The sequence below is a fragment of the Lipophrys pholis genome (assembly GCF_963383615.2).
Source record: "Lipophrys pholis genome assembly, chromosome: 6".
NCBI lineage: Eukaryota > Metazoa > Chordata > Actinopteri > Blenniiformes > Blenniidae > Lipophrys > Lipophrys pholis.
In genome coordinates, this window is record NC_137629.1 from 23,536,636 (window position 1) to 23,560,960 (window position 24,325).

At 42.4% G+C, this 24,325-nt stretch overlaps 1 protein-coding gene across 1 annotated transcript; it reads left to right on the forward strand.

Moving 5' to 3' along the window:
- The first annotated feature begins 1,348 nt into the window (after nt 1–1,348).
- nr3c1 (nuclear receptor subfamily 3, group C, member 1 (glucocorticoid receptor)) lies at nt 1,349–20,440 on the forward strand. Its single transcript, XM_080465640.1, has 9 exons — nt 1,349–1,657; nt 2,905–4,082; nt 14,947–15,107; nt 15,275–15,391; nt 15,508–15,789; nt 16,356–16,500; nt 17,412–17,542; nt 17,667–17,824; nt 19,548–20,440. Exons 2-9 carry the CDS (start codon nt 2,905–2,907, stop codon nt 19,698–19,700), a joined length of 2,325 nt encoding a protein of 774 aa, XP_080321766.1. The 5' UTR covers nt 1,349–1,657; the 3' UTR covers nt 19,701–20,440.
- The last annotated feature ends 3,885 nt before the right edge of the window (nt 20,441–24,325 follow it).

The window sequence follows — 24,325 nt, forward strand, 5'->3', positions numbered from 1 at the left end:
TTTAATCAGTTTGCATGATTTTTTTGTGACCATTTACTGTCTTAATTTTGTCTTTTTTTGGTTGTTTTTATTGTGTGTTAGGTCTCTTTCTGCTTGGTTTGACCCTTCCTCTGAGATGAAAATTATTTTAGTGTTTACGCTAACATGTGCTCACTGATAAATCTATGATCTCCAATATTAAATCTTATTCTGAAAGTTTTGACTTAAATACATTCATTCATTATCCGTCTTGGTTTCGGAGTTCACTCGTAGAATGCCTGTTTTCCGTTATGGATATATTTCATCCACAACACAACACTGAGACCCAAGCTGAAATATTGGCATGAAAGCGAGCAACCTCAATGTTAAAAATCATGTTGTCAGGGTGAGTTTGTAAAACATTATAGACATAAGACATAATGCAACGGCTGTATGAGAATGTTTTTGGACATTTCACTGTATTTTGCACCAGAAGGTTTCATTAGATTTGGATTTATGTTCAGATTGTAAAAAATGTTGGTAGTAATTGTTTGGTTTGGGTAATAAATACAGACATTTCCAACATGTATATTTAAAAAATAACGTCAACATTTATTTTTAAAGGTTTTAATGGCATTATTTTACTAGTATGGCCTACTGATGATATAATTTAGCTGTAATTGATAACCCTAACCCTTATATAGGGCTTTTCAACCACATAAGCAGTCCCCAAAGCACTTTACATTGTATATCAAATTCATCCATTCACACACACATTCGCAATGGAGTCGACTGCCGTGCAAGGTGCTTTGTCCATTCATTGAGAGCAGTTGGGTTTTAGGGTCTTGCTCAGGGATACTTCAACATGTGGACAGATAGGAAATCGAACCTGCAACTTTCCCATTGATAGATGATCCGCTCTACCAACTGCTAAAATGTGTTTGACACCCCTGCTTTATGGTCGTGGTGTATGCTTTATGCCTCTTTTTGAATCATTTTACAAATATTTGTGATCATTCAATATCTCAAATTTGCCATTTTGTATGTCATTAGTTGTTTATTGTGTCTCTTTGTGGTTGGTTTCACTTTTCCCTGAAGATATACATTGTGAAATTGATCACCTCTCATGTATTTCTAATAGTTTTGCGTGGATAACTTTTGTATGGATGTGTGGATGTCATTCTGATTGGTTTCAGGGGTAAAGAGGAGTGTATTTCTGTGTTGACAGCAGAGGTTTCATTCATAAACGTCAGCCTGTCTGCCTCCTCCTGAGAATCTGACCCGGCGCTGCCTGGCTGCAGTTCCCCACCTCGGCCAGCAGTGGGCAGGGCAGCATGTTGTAAACAGGTCGGCCATGGGGGCTGCCTCCTTCCCCGGTTCTCCATTTTGTAGGCAATGTTTTTCCTGGAGGTTAGCGCCTACTTTCCTAATGGCTAGCTACAAATCCCCATAGCTTAGCCACTTTAACGTTTTGCATGACGGCTTTCAGCTCGCTCGGACCCGTAAAAGACAGCAAACCGAGCGGACCCACTCGGCTCGGCGCGTTTCGTCGTCTATTCCAAACATGTAGCGTCGATATACGACGCCTGAGGAAGCAACGTTTAGAGAGCCAGCCAGCGTGTTGTGAACTGCCACTTTCTACCAAAACAATGTTGACAGACGACCTGTGGACACATATCAGCAACCAGTCATTTCAAGGGTAAATATGTCGTTTTCGTCTCATTACGGTCCAGACATCTGCGTTAGCCCCCCCACAAAACAGTGCAGCGATTAAATGTGTTTAGGTGGTTAAAATAAAAAGGCATTTATATGGAGTGTTAGCTCGCAGGCTAACATTAGTGTCAACGGCATTGGAGCGAAATGAAAGCACGCAGCCGCTTTAACTGTTAGCCACAATGCTAAGTAGCATACCAACAGTTAGCACCAAGCCAGCATTAACTAAATACTTCGCGGCTCTCATAAATATGTTGAAGAATCCGTATTTGGTGTCAGCTGAAGCAACGGCAACAATAATGTACAACCATTACGCACGACTGTCTGCGTTTTATTTGTCATGTTGCTAACTGTCAGAGCTAACGCAGTTAGCCTGCTTCCCTGAATGTGGCTGAGCGCGCTCACAGGAACAACTTTCCTCACTCTTTTTCTGCGTTAACTGTGAAATACCTGCACCCTGCAGGGGCACCAGCTGCAAACTGCATCGCACTGCAGCTTCCCAACACGCGTAATGATAACACCCTAACGCTTTTTACTGTTTTTTTTTTTTTTTTTTTTTTTTTTTTTTTTTTATAAATCTTTCTCTGTATGCTGCTCGTCTCCGTGAACAAAACAAGACTGATTATCAGCCTTTAAGATATTGTACGACTCGCCTCTTAGGTGTATTTTAATTCAGATTCTGTGTGCATGTTACTATTGACTATTTACACATCCACGTCACCGCCACCCATTATCGTGCATCTTGTTGACCTCTGGTAGAAGAGGCACTGAACAAAACTGGAGCAGTAAATGTTTTTACATGCACATATGTGTTCAAGAACTCACTAAAATCGATGGCTTTCTGTATTCTTAGCAGGAAAACGTCTCGAATGTGACATGAGGATAACTATAATATGTATTTGTCATGGTAGGACACCCAACAATGTGTCTTAACATCACGAGCTTGTCTCAAAGTGTTTGATTATTGTAATATTTGGCCCACATCTGTGTTTGGTTTCAGTGGCAAGCCGTCCATCTTTGTCCCACATCTTATAGTGACTTCATTGTAGCTGACTACATTATACATTCATGATGCCTCTCCCCTCAGGGGGGCAGGAATAGGACCCCTGCCATAGATATCTCTTCTGCCTGGCTGTAACAGTTATAGATTGGGTCACACTGTGTTTTTGAAAGTCCATTGGTCACATTTGTGAGTTTAAACACTTGTTCTTATTTCTGTTCTCTCTCCAAAAGATGGATAAAGGTGGAGTGAAGAAAATAATATTCAGAAGAGATGACCATTTGAGCAAACTGGTCTACACCGAAAGCCCTGAGGAGGGAGGTTTGTTGAAAGTGGCTCCTCACAGTGCCGTGTCCATCACCTCTGTCGTTCTTCCACCGAACCCCTTGATGCAGCCAGGACAGGTGCCCAACGGCCTCAGCAACAGTCCTGTTCCAGAAAAGCTCACCTCTGCATCTGTCACTGCCACCATAGGCTCTTTGCTTGAAATCATAGAGCCCAGGGGCCTGCCCAGAGATCAGAGGCCTCAGACACAGACCTCTGCTTCTTTTGGATGCCAAACTGGGGCAGAGAATTTGCCACAGTTGGAAGCCACGATAACAGACATTACCCAGTCCTCCATGGATTCACTGATTGGAGGTTCAGATCCTAACTTCTTCCACATGAAAACAGAGGACTTCTCCATGGATAAAGGAGAGCAAGACCCCATTGACTTAGATCATCCCTTTGAGCAAATTGGGAAAGATGTGGACGTGGGCCAGAAATTGTTCAGTGACAACACTCTGGACCTGCTTCAGGACTTTGACCTGACTGGCTCCCCATCAGACTTTTATGTCGGGGATGATGCTTTTCTCTCCACTCTCGCAGACGATTCTTTGCTGGTGGATTGCAGCTCAGAAAGGGACGTGAAGCCCGCTGTAATTGAGAGCAGTAACACCACTGCAGCGGTCTCTGTTGCTCTTAATGGCAGCAGCAACATGACAAGCCCAGAACAGTCCAGCTCCAGCGTGTCCACCTCTGCTTCCCTAACCCCAACAACCACTTTGTCTGCACTGGTGAAAAAGGAAAAAGATACAGGCTTCATTCACCTCTGCACTCCAGGTGTGATAAAACAGGAGAAGACGTCTGAGGTCCAGGGCTACTGCCAAATTAGCGGCACGTCGTCCACAGACATGCCAGGCGCTAACCCAATCTCCATCTGCGGGGTGAGCACCTCGGGGGGCCAGAGCTTCCACTTTGGAGTCAGAAACAGCAACCCTCAGCAGCAGAAGGACCAGAAGTCCGTTGCCAGCCTCCCAGTGATGACCATTGGTGGGACCTGGAACCGAAACCAGATTGTTGGGGGCAGTTCTGCAATCCACAGGGTGAATGAGCCTTTCTCAAGCTCTCCATCCTTCTCCAGCTTCACCAGGTGAGCAACATCTGCGGCAGTTATGTTTTACTCACTCATGTCGAGTTTGTTAGATTATCGATACTCTTTCCTTGCATGAGTAATTATGTTGTGTAGTATCACTAAGGAACTGTTAGCCCAATATAAAATAAGGTAATAATTCATATGATGGAATTGACTCGGGCCAGACTTTTAAGAAACTTTTGAAATTGCACTTTGTCTTGAAATAATGTAGGTAATTTATTAACGACAAAAACACAACCTGAAGCTCATTTATTTCAATCTCAATTTCAGATACTGTTGTCTACAAATAAAAAGTGATACATTTTGATAAAACTTTGAAGGACGTTTGTAATATAACTTTTTAAAGTTAGGGTGACATTTTATTATAAACAGGATATTCAAGCATGATGAATATTGCAGTATTATTTCAAGGTTGTATGTTGGATCTTCTTCCAGCATTCACAATAAACACTTCTACATGTTATGTTATGTTCTGTTTTGCTGTCCTTCAGGACAAACTGATGCCACTGTTCAGTGTTTGTCTCACAGATTCTCGCTAGCTGCTAGTTTTCTTCAACTCAAACAGCCTATTGATTGTTTACATCGCCCTATGCTTCACCTCATCATAACCTTGCATGTTAGAAAATGGTTTCAGTGCTGTAACTGGAGCGTCTCCGATGGCTCCTGTAATTCGAGAGCCGTAAACAAAGGCCCAGAAGAAGAGAGGGGCTTCATACACCTGACCCACCTATTTAGGACAGGAGTCATCTTCTATTTTGAAAACAGTTCTCACACTTGAGAAACCTATGTCCAGCATTTGAGCTTCAGCCGTTCACTAAATTTTGAACCAGCACTGAATTTATTTAATTTTTTCTACCTCAGATTAATTTGTTTTGTTTAAAGCTCAACTCGGCTATCGCGTCTCACGGAAGTGGACATTGAAAAATCAGCTTAACTAGTCGCACAACAGTGATTATCAGCAGTGTCCGTCCAGGCTTTTCCACTTCATGAGCTCACACACACACACACACACACACACACACACACACACACACACACACACACACACACACACACACACACACACACACACACACACACACACACACACACCTACCTCTGTGTAGGTGTGTGTGTGTCTTATCTAATCTCTTATCATCAGATTTATTCTGGACAAACTGTAAATCTGTATGTCCATGATGGACAAGGAGGAGAATAAAAACAGGGTCTCCTAATGTAAAATATATCATAACAGACATGAGCAGCTGGTCTCCCACGGGCCACATGTGACTGCTGTCTTTGTTCTTGGAGGCCGCCAACCAATTTCAGAGATAGTTTATTGGTTTCATAGGTGAAGGGGAGGCTATGGTCATCAGAACTACATTCAAACCTGATATCAGGTGTAAATACTGTGTAGTGAACAAATCAAATACATTCATGATGAAATAGCTTAAATCTGCTTGAACACAAGTATGCAAGCAGTTTTGCGAGTTAAAAGGGAAACCATGGTCATTGGATTTCTTGGCAATAGAAAACATTTTAGTTCTTGAACATGTTTGACTTGCAGTTTACATTAGGTTGTGCTTTTTGTTAGGCGGCACAGGCAACATACAACAGTATGTATTCAGTTGAATGTGTAGCTCCCTGCTCTTTTTTTGAACATCTGGTTGTAAAAAATCTTTACTGGACTGAAGCTGTATTCTTGAAAGTTAATTTAAACCTTTATATTTAACCACCAATGGGGATTTCCTTATCTCACACTGTGGTATTCTTGCTGTGGTTTGTTAATACAACAGGTATAGCATTAGCGCTCTATTTTTGTCCACTTGTGAGAGTTTGCAGGAACTGTGGCTCTTTTCGATGTTTTGATAAGCCTGAACAAAAACGGCTCCTCGCAGGGTTGGTTGGCGGTGTTGGTTACCATAGCAGTAAAGTAAGCCTGGGTCTTGGCAAAAATGCCTGGTTGTTAACCCCTGAGGTTGTTAACCCTGGGGGGCAGGGCTGCGGATTCTATAGGATGTGGCGGCAACGTAAGTAACAAACAGTGAGGCCTGACGTGAGAAAGGATGTGCCGTTTGAAAGCCAGGGGAATTCCACTTTTATCCAAGACAGTTGATCGTTTTTCTCTGGACCGAACAAGCCTGAACATATTGTTTGTATTCTTGATGTGAAATCTCAGTACCCTTTTCATTTTCCAGTTTCAGCATTTTTTTCTATTTCAGAGTTGTTGTTTTTTTTAATTTTATTTTTATATGTATATCTTCCAGCTGCGTCACACCAAATATAAACCCCAGATCTAAACTGTCTGCACTTGAAGCAGATGAGACTGTAAATTCAACAATATAAATGAATGAATTGTGGCTTTAACTGATTGGTCACGGCTGCATTGTAAGAATTTAATGACTTCTGTAGGGAGGACTGGGGGAAAAAAAACAACCTTTCAGACGTTCTTGTTATACGGAATTTTGAATTTTAAGTTGTGATTTGGTACGAGGGAGCTCTTTTTTAGAGGAAAGAGAGCACAGAGTCACGGTGCTTGTACAGCACATGGCACCACAAAGTGTCTTTTGTACAGTTATGACTTTGCTGGCCTGACGGATTTTATGGTTTCAGCTGTGAATGAGGCTCCGGGGCCCTATCGAGAACAGTGGTGTGACAGAAACGGCTGTCTTAGAGGCGTTTTTGTTTGTGTCTCTTTTACATTCACGCCTGTCTGATTCCGTATCTGACCGAGAGTGATCAGCTCAAAGATTGGCACGCAGGAGCGCTGCACGTCAGCCAGTGCACTGATGTGGTTGGGATTTGTGAGAGTAATGCTTGGTGCCGTCTGCACAACTGTCTGTCAGTTGTCTCATTGCTTAGTGACCAGCAACAGATGGGTCGAGACATGGGATGATGCGCCTCATCTTGGTTCAAGATGAGGTTCTAATCACTGTGTTTGTGTTCTCTAAAGTTGCGTGTGTGTTTAAACGTGGGATTGTGCATGAGCTGTGAAGCCTAATTGTTTTTTGTGTGTGCGAGAGGGGTGAGTGAAAGTTTTTTTTTTCTGCAGTGCTCTATGCGTGTGACATTTAGTGGGTTTAAATTAGTTGAACTCAGCGCTGTGTTGGTTTTGTGGTTGGCGGGCGGTTTCAATCAGGTTAAACTCTCCTCCCTCTTCTCACGCAACGGTGCTGCTGCTTCCTGCTCTAAGTGTGATTAGCACCAGGTAGCTGACCTGCCGTGTCCCCAGGGCCTGCTGCATTGCACGGCATGCAGCTCTTTAGCTCCTCTGAGGTGACTCCCTAAAACTTTGAAAAAACCTTTTTGATCCTATTTGGAAGAAGAAAGGTTACAATAGTTTGTCAACTGCGTTTCTTTCCAAACACACCTCTTGGTTAGCTCAGTCTGAAATCACCAATTCAAATAATGAGTACAGTCTCATTTGCTTTAATTTCTAACAATGTTGATTTATCTGTATGTTTGATATGTGAAGAGAAACTACAACTTTATTTTTTGCAAAAAGAAAGAAGCAAAACCTGTCAGAAAAGCAAAATAACACAAACTGCAATAAAATATACAATATATGTCTTCCGTTCTGAATTGTAGTTTTGCAGTGCAGCATAACAGGTTTTTGTGTGTTTATGTCTCTCTCTCTCTCTCTCTCTCTCTCTCTCTCTCTCTCTCTCTCTCTCTCTCTCTCTCTCTCTCTCTCTCTCTCTCTCTCTCGCTATCTATATCTCTCTCTCTCTCTCTCTCTCTCTCTCTCTCTATATATATATATATATATATATATATATATTGTGTGTGTGTGTGTTATCCCAAGGTTAAAGATGGTTTCCAGCTCCAGACAGATTTTATGTCGTGGAAAGTGGCACAAAATAGCTCTTTGGGTCATAAACAGCCCCCCTGTCCATATGGGGTTGCTGCATTGCCCCGGTGCAGTCCTCAAGCGCTAGTGCGACGCACATACTAGTCGGTAACTTCACCTAACGTGTCTCACATGACCCGTGTTTTTGCAAAGCTTGTGTCTTAATATAACACAACAGAAGTTAACTATCCTACTTGGCTTTATGGCTTGACTCGTAACCAGCCCATCCACATACACAAGTGTGCACATACACATGCACTTGGAGGAATGTTTCACCTTGAGAAATGCTCTACTTTGTTCTCGTTTTGGAAAATACACACCCTCATCAAGAGACGGCTCTTTTGACCATGTAGCAGGACCTGCTCGACACGCACTCGCACTGAATCCAGACCGTTGACAGCTTTCAAATTATGAAATGTGAATGCCCTATTAAATAACACAGAGCCTCAGTAGTCCCGTCTTATGTAACCTTTATTTTTAGTGGAGCATTTCCTCTTCTGCTCGTGATTAACCCAGCCCATTCAGTTTTGTTTTGACCTCTTGTCAAAACAAGAAATGATCTGTAAATATGGAGATTATAATCTGCATATGCTGTGGGCTACTGACATTTCTGGGAGGCTTCTGAAGCATAGTGTGATTGGGGGACTGTTTATAGCAGGAGGGCTTGAAGTGGCTCGAAGTAGAGCAGCTTTTTCATGCCGACAAAGAAGTGCTTGTTAGCCACCATTGCATTTTTACACAAAAACAATCATTTTTTCAGCATGTAAAGTAATTTCGATGGAGACGCTTTTATAACTTGATTGTTTTGTCCTCTAGTGTTGACTAATGGGTTCACCATAAATGACATTACTTCCGTAATTCAAGTAGAACGAAACAACTGAGTTTATTTTTATTGTTGTTGACGGACTGTCGTGCACTACAGGTTAGCTGAATTAAATCCCACTGCAGTGGATCCCTGAGAAAAGAGCTCACATGCAACTGACACATTTGTGTACTTTTGCTGTCATTTGTGCAACTATTGGTTTTGGTTCTGCCTTGCTGTGAGGGCTTTTCTCCTTTCCAGTGCTACGTAGTAAGTACAACCACAAACGACACATTCTCCCTTCTGCATGTTTGCAGTGACATGTGGCTGTGGACTTTCTAGATTATTTTCTGATATTATATTGACCAACCAGCTAATCGAGGAAAATATTGAGCTGATCCATCAATAATTAAAAAAACGTCATCCCAATTTGATTGCTGAGTGATGGTAATGGGCAGACACTGGCTGACCTTCTCATTCGTAGTCTGCAGTGCAGCACAAACTGAAATACGCATTGCCGGGCCAAAGCTGTGATCTCACTTAGGTGGTACATTTCACGTGTGGGGATACTAAGTCTACTTTGGAAACTGCTTGTGAGTCACTGCTGGATGAAGCTCAGAAGGGAAACCACTCAAAAATAGACTCTTGTCCAACTTGAAGCTTTATGAAAACAGTTTGTGACTTCTATGCTGCAGGAAACGCTTTTAACATCTCCTCCTGGTTTTTCCAAAGATTGTTTAATGCATACTATAATTTATTATTATTCAATTCAACACAAACGCTCACACACTTTTGTGTGTATGTACATATGTGTGTATGTATATATACAAACCTTTTCAGCATTGGCATTGGTTATCTGCTCCTCCAAAGAATCTTGCCCTTGGGCTTGTGTTGTGGACAACTGCCATGCTCGCAGGGCATTGGAGAGACCTGTTGAATGACTTTCTGAATGGCTAAGTCCTGAGTATTTATCATGCAGATATAGTTTTAACTTTACCAGGCCATCAGTATGAGGTGTTGGTCTTCAATTCACACCACACTGTCTGTGTTGAGGTAAATTACTGTCTGTAACAGCTGTCATGTGTATCAGCTGTGGTTTGATACATGAGTAGTTCATGGTCTAAAGTGCATATATATATATATATATATATATATATATATATATATGTGCGTATGGATATATTTCTTTAAAGCTTTTATTTTGTGTGTGAATGTAAGCGCTCAGCCTGGGCTTTGTATTTTCAGTGTAATCTTTGGTCGGAGTTGCATTTTAATGCTCAGACATGCCTTGTTCCACCCCTCATCTAAATAGGCTATAGTCTCTCTCTGTCTGTCTTTCTCTCTCTCACTCTCTCGCCCCCACCCACTCCCGTTGCTACCTCCCTAACTCCGTCCTCTGATTGGCTTCCTGCAACCAAGAGACCTTGACGGTCAGCAGAAGCTTTCAGCGGCTGTAAATCACATTTTATGATACTGTGTGTACGTGTCTTTTAGCTTTGTGTATAATGCATGAGTGTTAAGGTATGCACATGTGTGGCGTGTGGGTGTGTCATGAGAGCTGTGGCAGGCAGGAAGGCGGACCACAGAGCGCTGCCGCGAAGCGCTCACTCTTCTGACCTACTTTCCCTCCCGCCTCCCCACATCTGGCGCCGAGTGAGTGCACCAGATCAAATGCCAGCCATTCCAATCGCTTTCATGATATTACTGCATTCCCATGTAACTACAGCTTTGGGTCGTCTGTGTTTTACTCTTATTTGTGTTTCACACTGATTGAGCTCATAGAACATTTCATATCAAGGTTAGAGGACACTACAAAGTGTATCTGTATTTGCTCTTCTAACTGATTTTCTATAGTTGTTGAGTCAGCAGAATCAAACTTAAGGATAAGGTCCCTCCCACTTCCAGCAGTATCCAGTGAAAGGTATTACAGTCATGCACACAGTAGCACCAGCTTGACTCCCAATTCATTTTACAATCCAGGAAGCCACTTCCCCTCTACATACAGTTACTAATGGCTCCTATTATGGAAACTAATATGGAAACTCAACTCCTTCGGGGTTGTTTTGCTTCTGTTCAGCTATGAGTTAGCTTCAGTTTCCTCCTCTGGTATTTGCAGCCAAGCAGTAGTTGCTGCTTTGGGCTGTAGAGTGTCGCTGTTATTGAAACATGTTTGTCAATGCAGCATGAAGACTGAGGCTCTTTGCAGACAATGACACAGAGGGACATCCAAAGTATCACATGAGTCTCGTTAATGGCCTTCATAGTGAATGAGCATAATAGCTATAAAAACACTTCATGGTGACGTGAGGCTCCGCCAAACGGTGCTTTGTCCCCATTGTATTGATATGCTGTGACAGCATGGCTTATGAGTGAAGATGTTGCACCACTGTAAAGTATCTGTAAAGACATGCTGTTATTATTGGAGAGCACATGAGGTAGATATTTTTAGAGAACCGGAGCCTTGTTTAAAAAAAAAACCAACTCAAGTTTCTCCACTTCTTCATAGGCGCCATGTTGTTGTCCAGCTTGTGAGTGTGAATCAGAGCGTGCAGACCAGTTCCTCTTTATATCGGTGGCTTTTACTTCGGGGGAAGGAACACTTCCCTAAGCGTTTCAAGTGCTCCCCTCATCAAGTTCAGTTTTTGGTAAGATCATAAGTGGGTCCAGTGTTAAACCCGTATTATTAGCCAACCTTTACATGAACAAAACATAATGGAGTAAAGGCAAAAGCACAGTGCAAGAGCGGAGGTCAAATATCTACTCATCTGAAATTACACAGACATAAGGGATATAGAGAGGGGTTTGCTGAGCTACTCGTGACACTCACATCTATAAGGGGATTATGAATGAAGTAGGGCATTGGGACACCAGAATGATCGCAAGTGTGCCGTGGATTTACTCATTTAAACTCGAGGTGATCGATCACACTCCTGGAGCTGTAAGCTGATAACTTTTTCAGCCCTGCTGTCAATAAAGTTAAGACCCATCTCTGCATGTCTCCGCCTTTGAGCTGCGGTCGAGCTCTGACCGACAGTAAACTCAAAGGGAATGCAAGAACTTCCTGTTGATAGTGAGTACTCACTTCAACAGATGGTTTCAGAAAGAGGAAATTCAGTATCCACATATCACCGTGCGTGCGTGTGTGCATGAATGAGAATCCTGAAGACAGATTTGTTGTGTATAAATGTAATCAGCTCAGTTTTTTAGAAAACAACGGGGAGCTGTGACTTCATTTCAGGCTTGCTTGTAGTAAACATCTGACTGCTGCAGTAATTGGATTTAAACCAGTAGCCTAAAGCTTTCCAGTAAAGCTGTCCTGCTGACACCTTCTCTGAAGGCCAGTAAAGGACAAAGCTTTACACACCCACTGACATCATCATCACTCTGGGCTTATTAGACTCTACGCCCCCTCAGCTGGCCACCACACCCTTCTTACTGGGTTTCATGAGCTTTCATGCATGTGTGTGTTTGCGTATCCGTGCAGTAATGTGGAAAAGTTTCAGATGTCAAAATAATTCACTGCTTATCTGTCAGAAAGACATCTGATCGAAACTAGGGATGTTTCTGACAACAAACTGCCATGTTGAACAAATTAAACTTTAGATTAGGATTAGTTCATTAGTCTGAACATAAAGGCACACAATATTTTAGAACAACTTAAAGTTGGGTATTTTAACCTCCAGGGGACTTTGGACCCATTAAATCACAAGCTTCACCTACAGTATCAACATTTTTTTCTTGCAGTTTGTTATTGTTTTTTCCAAGTCTCAGTCTTATCTGCTATATTTCATGTGGTCAGACTTATTGAAATCAGATTTCTAATTGCCAGACTTCTCACTGGGACTAATGCTTTAATTGATTGTGACATGTTGAAAAGGACGTTCATGGTTCAATGGGCAATTCATAAAGAACTATCTTCAAGTACGATAATAAGAGAGCCCTACAATAGATGGTGGGCCCCCACTACAGCCATAACCTCTCACACCCAAGCCGACTGAACAGCTGTGGAGATGCAAGATGCTTCAGACTGAGCAGTCAATTAGCTTCAAAAGCTGTCTGCAAGTCCACCAAAGAGCCCTGAGCTGTTTTAGGGCGATGGACGCTTGCACTGTGTAAATGATCTAATGTATGTTTGATTTTAATACATTCTTTTTGCTGCATTTCTCAGGAAGATGATTAGTGGACGCTTTCTTGCGTTATAATTCCTTTTGCACAGGACTCTTCATTTGCACCAGTAAGGCCACAGTGAAGCGTTGTTTTATGTTGGAACAAGCTGCACATGCAGTATTAATGTATTAGCACCTTATAAACTTGCCACAGCAAATATGTTGGCAGACAATAGGTTTTTTACACTAACGGCAAGCACACGGTAGCGTTTATTTGAAAATATTTTGTGTAGCCATCGCTGCTTCCTGACATAAATGGCAGAATGTTGTTTACTTTTTGTGTCCTGTTTAGTATGGATTTATAGGTTGTTGTTGTTGTTTCTTTTTTTTTAATTGCTACTGAGAACAGCTATCAGCCACAGAGTGCAAACCAAAATATATCTCCAACGGTACTTGTATTCATGTGATCTATGGATAATGTCAAAATATTCACACGTTTGTCATTTGAACCAGAACTAGCTTGCCATGGAGGGGAACCTGCTTTCTGTCATATACAGTGAACCAAAATACAGGCACGTGGTTTCATGTTACGCTGAGTTGCTGCCCCCCAAAAGTAAGATAGTAGAAATGTGCTGTTTCTGTGCTTAGATTTTCTTTATCTGTTTCAGTACTTGCTCAACTGTTCAAAGACCCAGCTGTTTGTCTTTCAGATGTTTCTCTATATTTGTGGTCTTATACATACATATTTTTTTCTTTTTATTCGAATGTGCACTCTTTAATTATTTTCTTTTTACTCAGGTTATTCAAAGTGTCATGAGAAACTGCGTTTTTATAATTGATCTTTTGGTGAAATTTGTCTCTAAGGTGAAAATGGTCTGATTTTCTTTTAAAGAAAATAAACTTTTTGTGACGTTAAAAGCGGTTATTAAAAATGTCAGCTTTGGGGGGTTTAGTCGCGATGTGTTCTGGAGTAAACCTGCCCTGGGCTTCACCTTCACCAGCTGCTCCAGGAGGGAGGAGGGAGGTGTTTAGTGAGTGAGCACCTCACATTGTGGCATCCACATTCCCAAAAGCAAACAAGATTTGGTGCGAAAGCTTTGGTGAGCTGTAAGAGACAATGTGGTCAAAAACACTCAGGAGATGAAAGCTCACTGATTATGACACGGTTATGCTTAATGGACAGATTTAATAACCTCAGTGTGTTGTCAGTGGCACTCAAAACGCTCCCGGTCCTGTTATGTATAGACAGCCTCGTCTGATGTTTTTTTCTGGCTTCTGGACTTTGATGCTTTGATGTTTTAGTCAGGTTTTCCCATCCTGCTACACCCACTAACTGCCATGGCCTGGCCTTCTTTCATGTTAATTTTCTGCTGTTGTATAACTCTTGAGTGAACTCGGGTCTCCTGCTCAAATCTGCCAGAGTGTGTGTAGTGACTGCGTAGAGCAGCTCTCCTCAAAAGTGTTTGTTTTCATTGTGGTGGCAGACATGCACACAGTTATTGCATATCTCAAGCTCAATATCCTGTAGGTGGGGACGATGTTGTTGTTGCTGCTGCTACTCTGGCCACTGGGTTAAAAAAGGAGGTGTGGACCTTTGGTGCATGGATGCAGCAAAGCCTGATGTCCCCTAGTGGCTGTTTTGGCAAAGTGCATCTCAGGCCAGTGTTGACTGTGTCTGGAAATGTTTGTGGTTCAATCAAAGGACGAAAGGCTTTTTTTGACAGCTGCTGGGTCTCACACTTGACCACAGAGCTGAAGATAATTTAGGCCTTAGATGCTCAATCGAGCACAAGGGGACTCACTTTTCTTGACTCATAATTTCATAACCAAAAACTGAGATGAGGGTGGGGGGGAACACAAGGAGTGTATTCATTCTGTCAGTGGTGTATGTATGCATGTAAAGCTTGTTTGTGTAGTGTTTTTATTTAGGTACAAGACTGAACTGGAAATATGAACTGCAGCTGAACTAATCGACATACTGAAGATGTGCTGTTGCCTTGTTATGGTTTTCAGTGCATTTTGAAGAGCTGCTTCATTTCTACAGGCACTCTTTCTGTGAAATAAGTTTTCAGAAACAAAACATTCATGTAATTGTTCTGCCCTCTCTCCATATTCTTCCTCCAGTTCTACCTCCAGACAAGAGGGGGGAACCACAACAACTTTGACGTCGGGAAAGAGTGGGACTCATAAAATCTGTCTGGTGTGCTCCGACGAAGCTTCGGGCTGCCACTACGGTGTTCTCACCTGTGGCAGCTGCAAGGTCTTCTTCAAGAGAGCAGTGGAAGGTCCGAAACCATTAAATCTCCTCATTTGTTTAGTATTCACCTGCAATATACAGACTGGTTTAACATGTGTCGCACACTAACTCGAATGAAAATACAGTTTTCAGTTTGATTTTTAAAAAGTTACTGCCACAGTGGTGTACTTAATCCTTTTTGTTTTGGTACATCAGGGCAGCATAACTACCTGTGTGCCGGGAGAAACGACTGCATAATAGACAAGATCCGGAGGAAGAACTGCCCAGCATGCCGCTTCCGCAAGTGTCTGATGGCAGGCATGAACCTGGAAGGTAAGATACCAACTGCAAACAGGAAACTGTTAAATCTTTTGATTGATCGAATCTTCTGCTAAATTTTTGAAATGTATAACTAAACTGTTTCTGGCGTGCTCATTCATGTTTTCAAGCTCGCAAAACCAAGAAGCTGAATCGCTTAAAGGGCGGACAGGACCACACTCCACCCGAGGTGCTTCCCTCTCCACCAATCGAGGCCCGTTCCCTTCTACCCAAGTGCATGCCACAGCTCGTTCCCACAATGTTGTCCCTGCTGAAGGCGATCGAGCCCGACACTATATACGCCGGCTACGACAGCACCCTGCCCGACACATCCACCCGCCTCATGACCACCCTCAACAGACTGGGTGGACGACAGGTCATCTCTGCCGTCAAGTGGGCCAAGGCTCTGCCAGGTCAGTGCCGTAAACTTGCCACTGTGTAGGCCAGTGCGATTGTAAAAGGGAGAATGGGATTGATTGACAATGACATACATAAATGGCCTTCTTTCTGTGTTGATATCTATGCTTATAAACACTTGAGTGTTTGATTTCGGTCCGTAATGTAAAAACAAGCCTGTACCTGTATAACGTCTACATTGCGATGTATACAGACTTCAGTGTTTTAGTATTTCATACTATCCGTGGTCTCGCCTGCAGCCCTAAATGCAGCTGGCAGGTGCACCGGCCATAGCAGTTTACTGAAGCAGAGTCAACCAGGTGTCTTGTCTGCTTTGATTTGTGTAAACTGACTCTGCATCTGGATGTACTTACTCTGGAACAAAGCCGGCACGGAGCAAATCCAGTAAACAGACTGAATATCAGCCCTGTGATGCTCTTTGCAGGAAAACAGTTTCAAGCTTTGGTAAAACATGCTTATGTCACCCAGATTCTCCACCTTTTTAGGACTGAATCTGGTTGCGGGACTATTTTTGGACAAATTGAGTGATGTACATTCTGATTTCCTTTGTGTTTATGTGTAGGTTTCAGGAACTTGCACCTGGACGACCAGATGACTCTGCTGCAGTGCTCCTGGCTCTTTCTCATGTCTTTTGGTTTGGGCTGGAGGTCTTACCAGCAGTGCAACGGCAACATGCTCTGCTTCGCACCGGACCTCGTCATCAATGAGTATGTATTGTTCATTCTGCGCTTCATTTTGTGACTGAAGGTAAAACTCAATTGACTCATTCAAATCCTCCAAGTGAAATCACGTGTTTCTTGTTGTGGCTGGAAGTGTGTGTGGTTTGGTAAATAGAGCGTTTTACATAACGCACCGATGTGAGCCATCCCAGCCTGTGGATTTTATTCAGCATCTTTTCGGTTTGGCCCCTTGTTTGCCAAACATAAGCATTTGTTCGTTGAAGTCAGTGTTTCGCTCTCCCTCCTCTCTGCTGTGTGTTGCATCTCCGGAGAATCAAACCACGTCCGTCAGCTGTCGTCAGTAATCAGAGTTTCATCCTTCTCATAAACTTGATGACTCTTGAGTGAAGCAAGCTGCTGGCACAGCTTCTCGCTCACGACTGTAATAGGCCTTTTTCCGCCGCGTAATCACGAGCTCAAATTGATCACAATCGTACTTAATATCTAAAGAGGTCATGTTCTCGATTTGTCTGTCAGCCTTGAGACGGAATTTGGCAGATTGCCTCGTTTTTAGGTTGTTACATTTGCATTTAAATGTGGCATTGCTGTTCAAGCTTATTGCCATTATATTTTTTGTAGTTTCATTAATGATCAGAAGGAATAGTCCTGACGGTGTATGATTGAAGTTTTCATTTATTGCGTCCACTTACATTGTGAAAGTTTCTGCATCCGTTTGTCCTCGCTTGATTCCTGAGCAGAGGCTCTCTCATCTGAAATATACTGTTCTAATCTTCTACATCATAACATTTAACACCTTTTCTAATTTCTGAGAAATTCTTTATCACCCACATAATGTTAGCATGTACAGTAAAGCTATGGAGAGATTACAGCGAACTGCTTTCTCCTGTTGACTAAAACGTCTTGAGTTTACCAAATAATCAATTGTTTGGACCCACCAGGGAGCGGATGAAGCTGCCCTACATGGCTGACCAGTGTGAGCAGATGCTGAGGATATCCAGCGAGTTTGTTCGGCTGCAAGTTTCCCACGATGAGTACCTGTGCATGAAGGTCCTGCTGCTGCTCAGCACAGGTGAGATCTCAGATCTCCTGCAGAGCTCTGCGCTGTCCGCAGTTGATGGGCGGGGTTCGTTTTTTTTTTTTTTTCTTTTCCTTTTCTATAGCAGTTACTGACATTGAGTTTTCCTCCCCCACAGTGCCAAAGGACGGCCTGAAGAGCCAAGCCGTGTTCGACGAGCTTCGGATGTCATACATCAAGGAGCTGGGGAAAGCCATTGTGAAGCGTGAGGAGAACTCCAGCCAGAACTGGCAGCGCTTCTACCAGCTCACCAAGCTGCTGGACTCCATGCATGAGGTACAAACGCCCCAAACAACCAAGCTATGCTGTTCACACGGGTACATGGGTCTGGATGACCTGCAGCTTTCTGATGTATGTGATTGATTTCATTAATTTGTTGAAGTAACTGTCCGGTATAGGCTCAAGGCTCATGTTCTGTCTTCGCTTTTTGTATTTAAGCGTCCCTAGACAACCCTGCTTTTTTTCATTCCAATCCATCAACCCAGCAATTAAAAAGAAAAATAGCATAAACTTGTGTTTATGTGGGCTTTTTATGATCGTCCTTAAAGGTTCAAAATGTAGGAGTTATGCTTCTTTAGTGCATTCGGTTAGTGAGTAATTGTAGTGTCTATCATTTATTTGCTGATTACCAGGAACTGCTGCAAAATATGCAGCCTTTTCTCCTCTTGTTGGACTGAGGACAGACATTAAAGTTAAAAAGTAACATGAAGAGACTGAACTACGTGGTTATCTTATCGACTCCCAAAGAGGAACATTGCAGTTCCGTACATTGCTGTTTTTGAGGCAATTTCATCAGTTTCCATCTATACTGGTGATTAGTCAAGGATTTGCTGGGTTACATTTTGCACCTTTCAGTTTGTTTGAAACTTCCACAGAGACAGAAATTCTTCTTGCGGAGGAGGGACCATGTGGTTGCGATAAAAGAGCTTACAATCGTTCGATACGTGTTTTTTAAAGCCGTTGTTCAGCTAGAAAGGTTTTTATCTGTTGGACTCATAAATGAGTGTGTTTGTTTATCTGACACCACCTTTGTTAACAATTAAAAAGTCATTGTCTGCAGTTTTATGAGATCCTCTTGGGTCTGTACAGAACGTAAACTAAGTGCCTGCAGCCGTTCTCTGTTCAGTCAACATGCAGCACAACTCCGAGCTGTGCCAATATCCTCTATGAAAACATGGTCCATCATTCCTCAGTCACACAGCACTCTGCATCCTCACGTCACATCATATAATCTACATACAAAGCAACTTTTTCCTTTTATAGCCTCTTCAATTTGTTTCAAAGTGATTCATTTTATGATAGGACTGTGCAGGAGCGAGGAGAAATACGCACAGAAAAGTATTTACCTTCCAGTATTTATCTCGTGGCCTGCAGTTCAGTTATGTGTCAGATCATTTTCAAAAGTATACAATTTTTCAAATTTTGAATTTTTCCTCTCCCTTTCTCTGTGTAAAGCGGTGTGAAATTACAAAATGACTCATCCGGGTGTTCATTATCGCTTCTTCCAGTAGAAATGCAGCGCGCAGCTTAATCGTGTCTCTTCTGCACCAACTGCAGTGTCAGATAAACTGGTGGGGCTGCATGGCTCGCATACTGCTCAATTAGCTCCAATCAAGTTTGCAACACACGCACACACACACACACACACACACACACACCGTGTACTTTGAAGCATTTTTATACTGATTCGTCTGATTGCGGCTGCTGGAGCTGATCCCAGTTGGGTAGAGACGCAGGCAGGATGCACCATGTGCAGGTCATCACAGGGCAAACGCAGAGAAGCAAAGATTTAGTTTCCGGAGAGAATTAATACAATCTGAGGCAGAACATGCAAACTCCTCACAGAAAGGCCAGATCAGGTTCTGGTAGTGACGTGCGAAGCACTACACCAGCATGTCGAGAGCTCCCATGCAGTAGCCCTGGTTGACACAGACTAAAACATTTCAATTGATAATGTAGGACTGTATTGATGATCCCCCCCCCCCCTGTGTGTCTGCAGATGGTCGGCGGTTTGCTCAGCTTCTGCTTCTACACGTTTGTGAATAAATCCCTGAGCGTGGAGTTCCCGGAGATGCTGGCCGAGATCATCAGCAACCAGTTACCAAAATTCAAGGCCGGGAGCGTGAAACCTCTCCTCTTCCACCAGAGATGACTGCTCCCCGTAACAGACACGATGCCTTAAAAATCCCACCACATCACCTCACCTCACCGCCCCGCCCCCACCACCCCCAGGAGAGCGACGACGAACGGACCGAGGACCCCAGGCGAGGAGCGAACGATGTCTTTGGGAGCGAGTATGCAACTTTGCGTAGTGGCTTACGGGTCTAGAGGGAAAGAGCAGAGGCGTCTTGTGTAGAAACCTGACAGCGAGCACAATACGTTTTTTGTTTTTCGTCAAGCAAATGATGTAGTGTTTAACAACCAATAGGAAATGTTTGTAAGATAGTCACCAAGAGAAATAGGCTAACATCAATGTCGTCTCAGGTTTCTTACCTTCACGTTCAGAACGCCAACTAAAATAGATACGTATAAATATCTATGTTCTGGTTCTGATGGTATTTTCTACATTTTCAAATGATTACAGTTTATACAATTTACCAGGTCGCCGTTACCTGACAAGGTAACCAAGCTTAATAACATGCTCTTAAATAGGCTTTTAGACTGTCTGTTCCACTTTTAGTTTTTATAGGAGGCTTTAACAAAATCTTTCAGTCACATTGGGGAAGAACTCTGTTTTCTAGTCATTTAAAAGGTGTATTTCTTTGCTTTTATTAACTTTGGACATAAGAAACAACTCTTTTGGGGCTGTTAGCCGACGTCCACCCTTCAAAGGATGATTGCTCCCACACAGGCCGACCTCTTCCAGGTTTACACATGTCAGTTATAAAAGGGAAAAAAAAAAACGTGCCTTTTTTGCTTCAGATATCATCTTAGCCATTTTCTTCCTACTGTACTTCTCTTTTACCTGTCATGGTCTACCTTCACCATACGTTGATTGTACTTTTTATATTACATGCAGTTGAAAGTTTTCCACTTTTTTTCGGTGGCTGTGTCTAATCTTTAGAAGTGGCAGCTCTCCATCCACCCTCGGTGTGCAGAAGCAATCCCAACCGTTACGAAACAACATTTGAAACCTGCTTCCTTTTTCTCCTGCACACGCAAACTCCTTAAGTGCTTCGTCAGCACTTTTCTTTCTGCTAAATGCTTTAAAAGACTGTGAAGTAAGACTGTTATAGCCATACCAGTCTTTATTGTATGACTTAAGATGGACTTGGAACCTTTTTTTTTTTAATTATTATTATTATTATTAGGATTTAGCTCTTCTTCTCCTTGCCTTTTAAGTCGCGTTTCCACTTATGATAAACATCAAACAGAGTACTTCAGAATAAACCAGGAGCCTCGTTCAGCTTCATTTTCTCCTCAAGATGGTTAGATTAGATTAGATTAGATTAGATTAGAGTCCGTCTGCTGATTTAGGAGGTGGAAGGTGCTGGTCCTCATGTCGCCCTCCAGGACTCCCACCTCTGGACTAAAAAGAGAAGAAGAAAAAATCCAGTCTGGACCACATGGTCTGTTCAGAAACGCTCTGGTTAAACTTCTGCCAGCACTTCAAGTCCCGCCCCTCAAAGTTTCAATCTCCAGCAGGAACTTTTCTTTTTTTTTTTTTTGAATTCAGCAATGAATTTATCTTCCTCGGGCAAAAAAAAAAAAAAGTTTCCACAGTGGAAGTGCGACTGTAGTCACTCCTGTCCCAGTAGTCTACGTAGTTGAATGTGATGGATACCTGCGTCTACCAATCACAAGCAAGAGGGCATATTTTATTGTGTTTGTAAGTTTGGGTCTTTAATTATTTGATTTCTTTTGTTAATCGGGAATATTATTTCAAGATTTTAATGTGTTTCAAACTGGTTGCAAAGTAACCCTCTGTTGGGCCTTCACCAACCATAAATCCCAACACCTCCTTCACATTGTCTGCTACTTCCCGGTCTGTCTGGTTAAACATGGCGGCGACTCTGCCAGGGAAGATCCTCCTCGGGTTGGACAGTTTAATCCTCACTCTTTTTGTTTGTTTGTGTTCCATTGAACCCGTGTGTACTGGTATGTTGCTATATTTGTCAAAGGAGTAGCTGGAATAGCTGGTTAATCTTGACGGGTTGAGGGTTTGACTCCGTGGTCTTTGTTCTATTTGGTACGTATGGAGCTTTGCGGGGAGCGAGTGTGAAAAGCTTTGCTCTGTGTCGGGCTATCCTGCTCCCGGCACCTCGTCATCTCCTCAATCGCCGTCAAAGCATCGGTTCGGCTTCCTGATGTGGGGTTATGGCGATGGACTAGTTTTTGTCCGGGATGCGTTGCATCCTGGAGCCGCCGCTGGTTGCTTGGCAACTAGGCCACAGCCAAGAAAGAGTTGAATTGCACAACCCTCCAAAAGGGGGGAGTTGTGCAGATGAAAGTGTGCGAGTGAGATTTGGAGGCGCCGAGAAGCAGATGATGTCCTCGCACAGAGCCAGGCCAGCTGTTTCCTGGGCTTTGTGCTAAAGCTAACTAGCTTCAGATTTATTACGGGACACGCGTTGAGGTCGAGCCGACCCTCAGAAGGAAAGTGAATGTCCAACTATTCCCGTTAACGGTTTGTAGGAGAGACAGCTTGTGTATACAGCACTTTGGATCAGGCGTTGGCAGATTCATCTTGGCAGACACCCCCACCCTAACTCCTTCAGCACCCCATCTGTGTGTCTTTAGTACTTTTGCACGTTTATTTGACTGTCTGTTCACTAGTCGGGCACTTGGCATCAGTCACCTCAGAGTCCTGTCACATCGTAGCAGTGTAGCATTACGGAGTGGGGGAGGGGCGGCTGGGGGGGGCAAATAGGACCCTTTTATTCTCTGGGAAACTGTTTCAGTGCCAAACTCCTGTTTTGTCTGTTTTCAGTGAAGCTGAAAGTTGGTCAGTATTCGTATAAAAATCAAGGAATCTTTGAAAATGTGCTGATTATTTTGGAAACGTGGTGAATTACGAGAGCGTGAGACCTCCAGGTCGGCGTCGGAGCTGAGCTTTATTCCTCAAACAAACAACGTTGTGTAATCGCACACATTAATGCGGATCTGCCAGCATTCACATGTGCGGTGGGTGGAGGGGGTAGTGCAACATTTTTAACAGTTGCATTTGTTTTGTGACCCTCAGGCCAGATTTTTCAAAGAATATTAACGACAAAAAGGAATAAAATTCAGTTACGACGCGTCAAAGTTGATGAACCGTCACATAAATAATTGGATGAATGCAGCAAGTGATATTTAAATAAGACGACTATGGAAAATCTCCAAGCGATCAATAACAAAACCACTCATGAATTTCAAACTGCTCCAATATTCAGGATGTTGTTGGTTTTTTTTTTTTGTTTTGTTTTGTTTTGTTCTTGTGATACACATGTTGTCCACGTTTTAGTTGAAGAACCAAAACCGGTTTGGATTTCCTACGTGTCTCTTTCTGTGTTTTCTGGTGTTTAATTGTCGGGAAAGAAAACTGAATCTGCTGCCACCGGCGTCACTCATCTCTATAGGCTCAGACAAACGGACGCTTCTTCATCTTTCTTTCTTTTGAGGTTGATTCCGAACCATTAAAGTGAAACATCCTCTTGGACTGCAGAGGGGTTACTCGTGGGTTACTTTCACATTCAGTGTATCCACATTTCTGCTGCTGCTGCTGCTGCTGCTGCTGCTCTTCATTTAAACAGGTTTTATATAATATATTAATATATATCTATATATGAAATCACACACTTGCCTCTTCTTGCTCAAAAATGTATCCTGATTACTCTGCTGTACATTTTTGAGGAGGATGCCCGAATATGCAATAGAAACAAACGTAGTCTCTACGTCAACCACAGAACACAACTGCTACTTCAACCAATAAGTTAGGTTTTTTTTTGGGTTTTCTTTCCTCATATCTGATATAAGCTATCTGCATACAGGAGATTCACATAGAACTTTTGTTTTTTCTTCTTCTTTTTTTTTTCTCTGCAGGCCAGATTTTTTTTTTCCGAATATTCAGGAATCATCAGTCCAACAGGACTGCTCAGATAAGCCGATTTGGTGTTTGACTACATGTTGACCAAAGCAAATTCACACAAATTCAGTGTAACGTGACGAAACGAGACAAATGTACAGTTGTTAGTTTTTAAAAACACATTGTTTTTGTTGGGTTGTTTTTTTGTTTTTTTTTTTACTCTTAACATGACTGCTTTGGTCAAATTGTGTAATACTGTGAATAGGATAGGAGTCGGTCTTTTTCACACACAAAACTGTTTGTGAAAGTAATCAACCAGCTTGAATCTAAAAAGATTTGCACTACCCAAATATTGTTTGAAAATCTATTTTGTATAAAACATATGCAGACATTAACTTTTGAGAATTATAAAGGGCGGATCATGTTTCACTGGTATATGCTTTCTCTAGGAAAAAATAAATAAAAAAAAGCTTCGTTTTGCTTAAGACAAGTTTAATATGTACATATAATCCATTGTAAAGAAAATGTGGTGTATTTGTCTCCAAATAATAGTTTTTCAGTACCTCCCCCTCTGTATTATTTCTCCTCTGTAGTGTGACTCCTGTTGATCTTTTCCTCCGTTGATTAAAGGTCGAACTGAACGTCTTTGACTGATTCTTTTAACGGCTGATTTCAAACACGGTGACGCCTAAACTTTTTCACATTCATACAATTTACAGTGTCTAGTTATTTTACTAATATTTATATAATCAGCTGTATCTACCAGGCCAAAA

What these genes read in the sequence shown, in the direction of transcription:
- nr3c1 (XM_080465640.1), top strand. Translation starts at nt 2,905, where the DNA reads ATGGATAAAGGTGGAGTGAAGAAAATAATATTCAGAAGAGATGACCAT. An exon ending in GGCAGGCATGAACCTGGAAG is followed by an intron (nt 15,392 to 15,507) that starts GTAAGATACCAA and finishes CATGTTTTCAAG; the next exon opens with CTCGCAAAACCAAGAAGCTG. An exon ending in CCGGACCTCGTCATCAATGA is followed by an intron (nt 16,501 to 17,411) that starts GTATGTATTGTT and finishes TGGACCCACCAG; the next exon opens with GGAGCGGATGAAGCTGCCCT.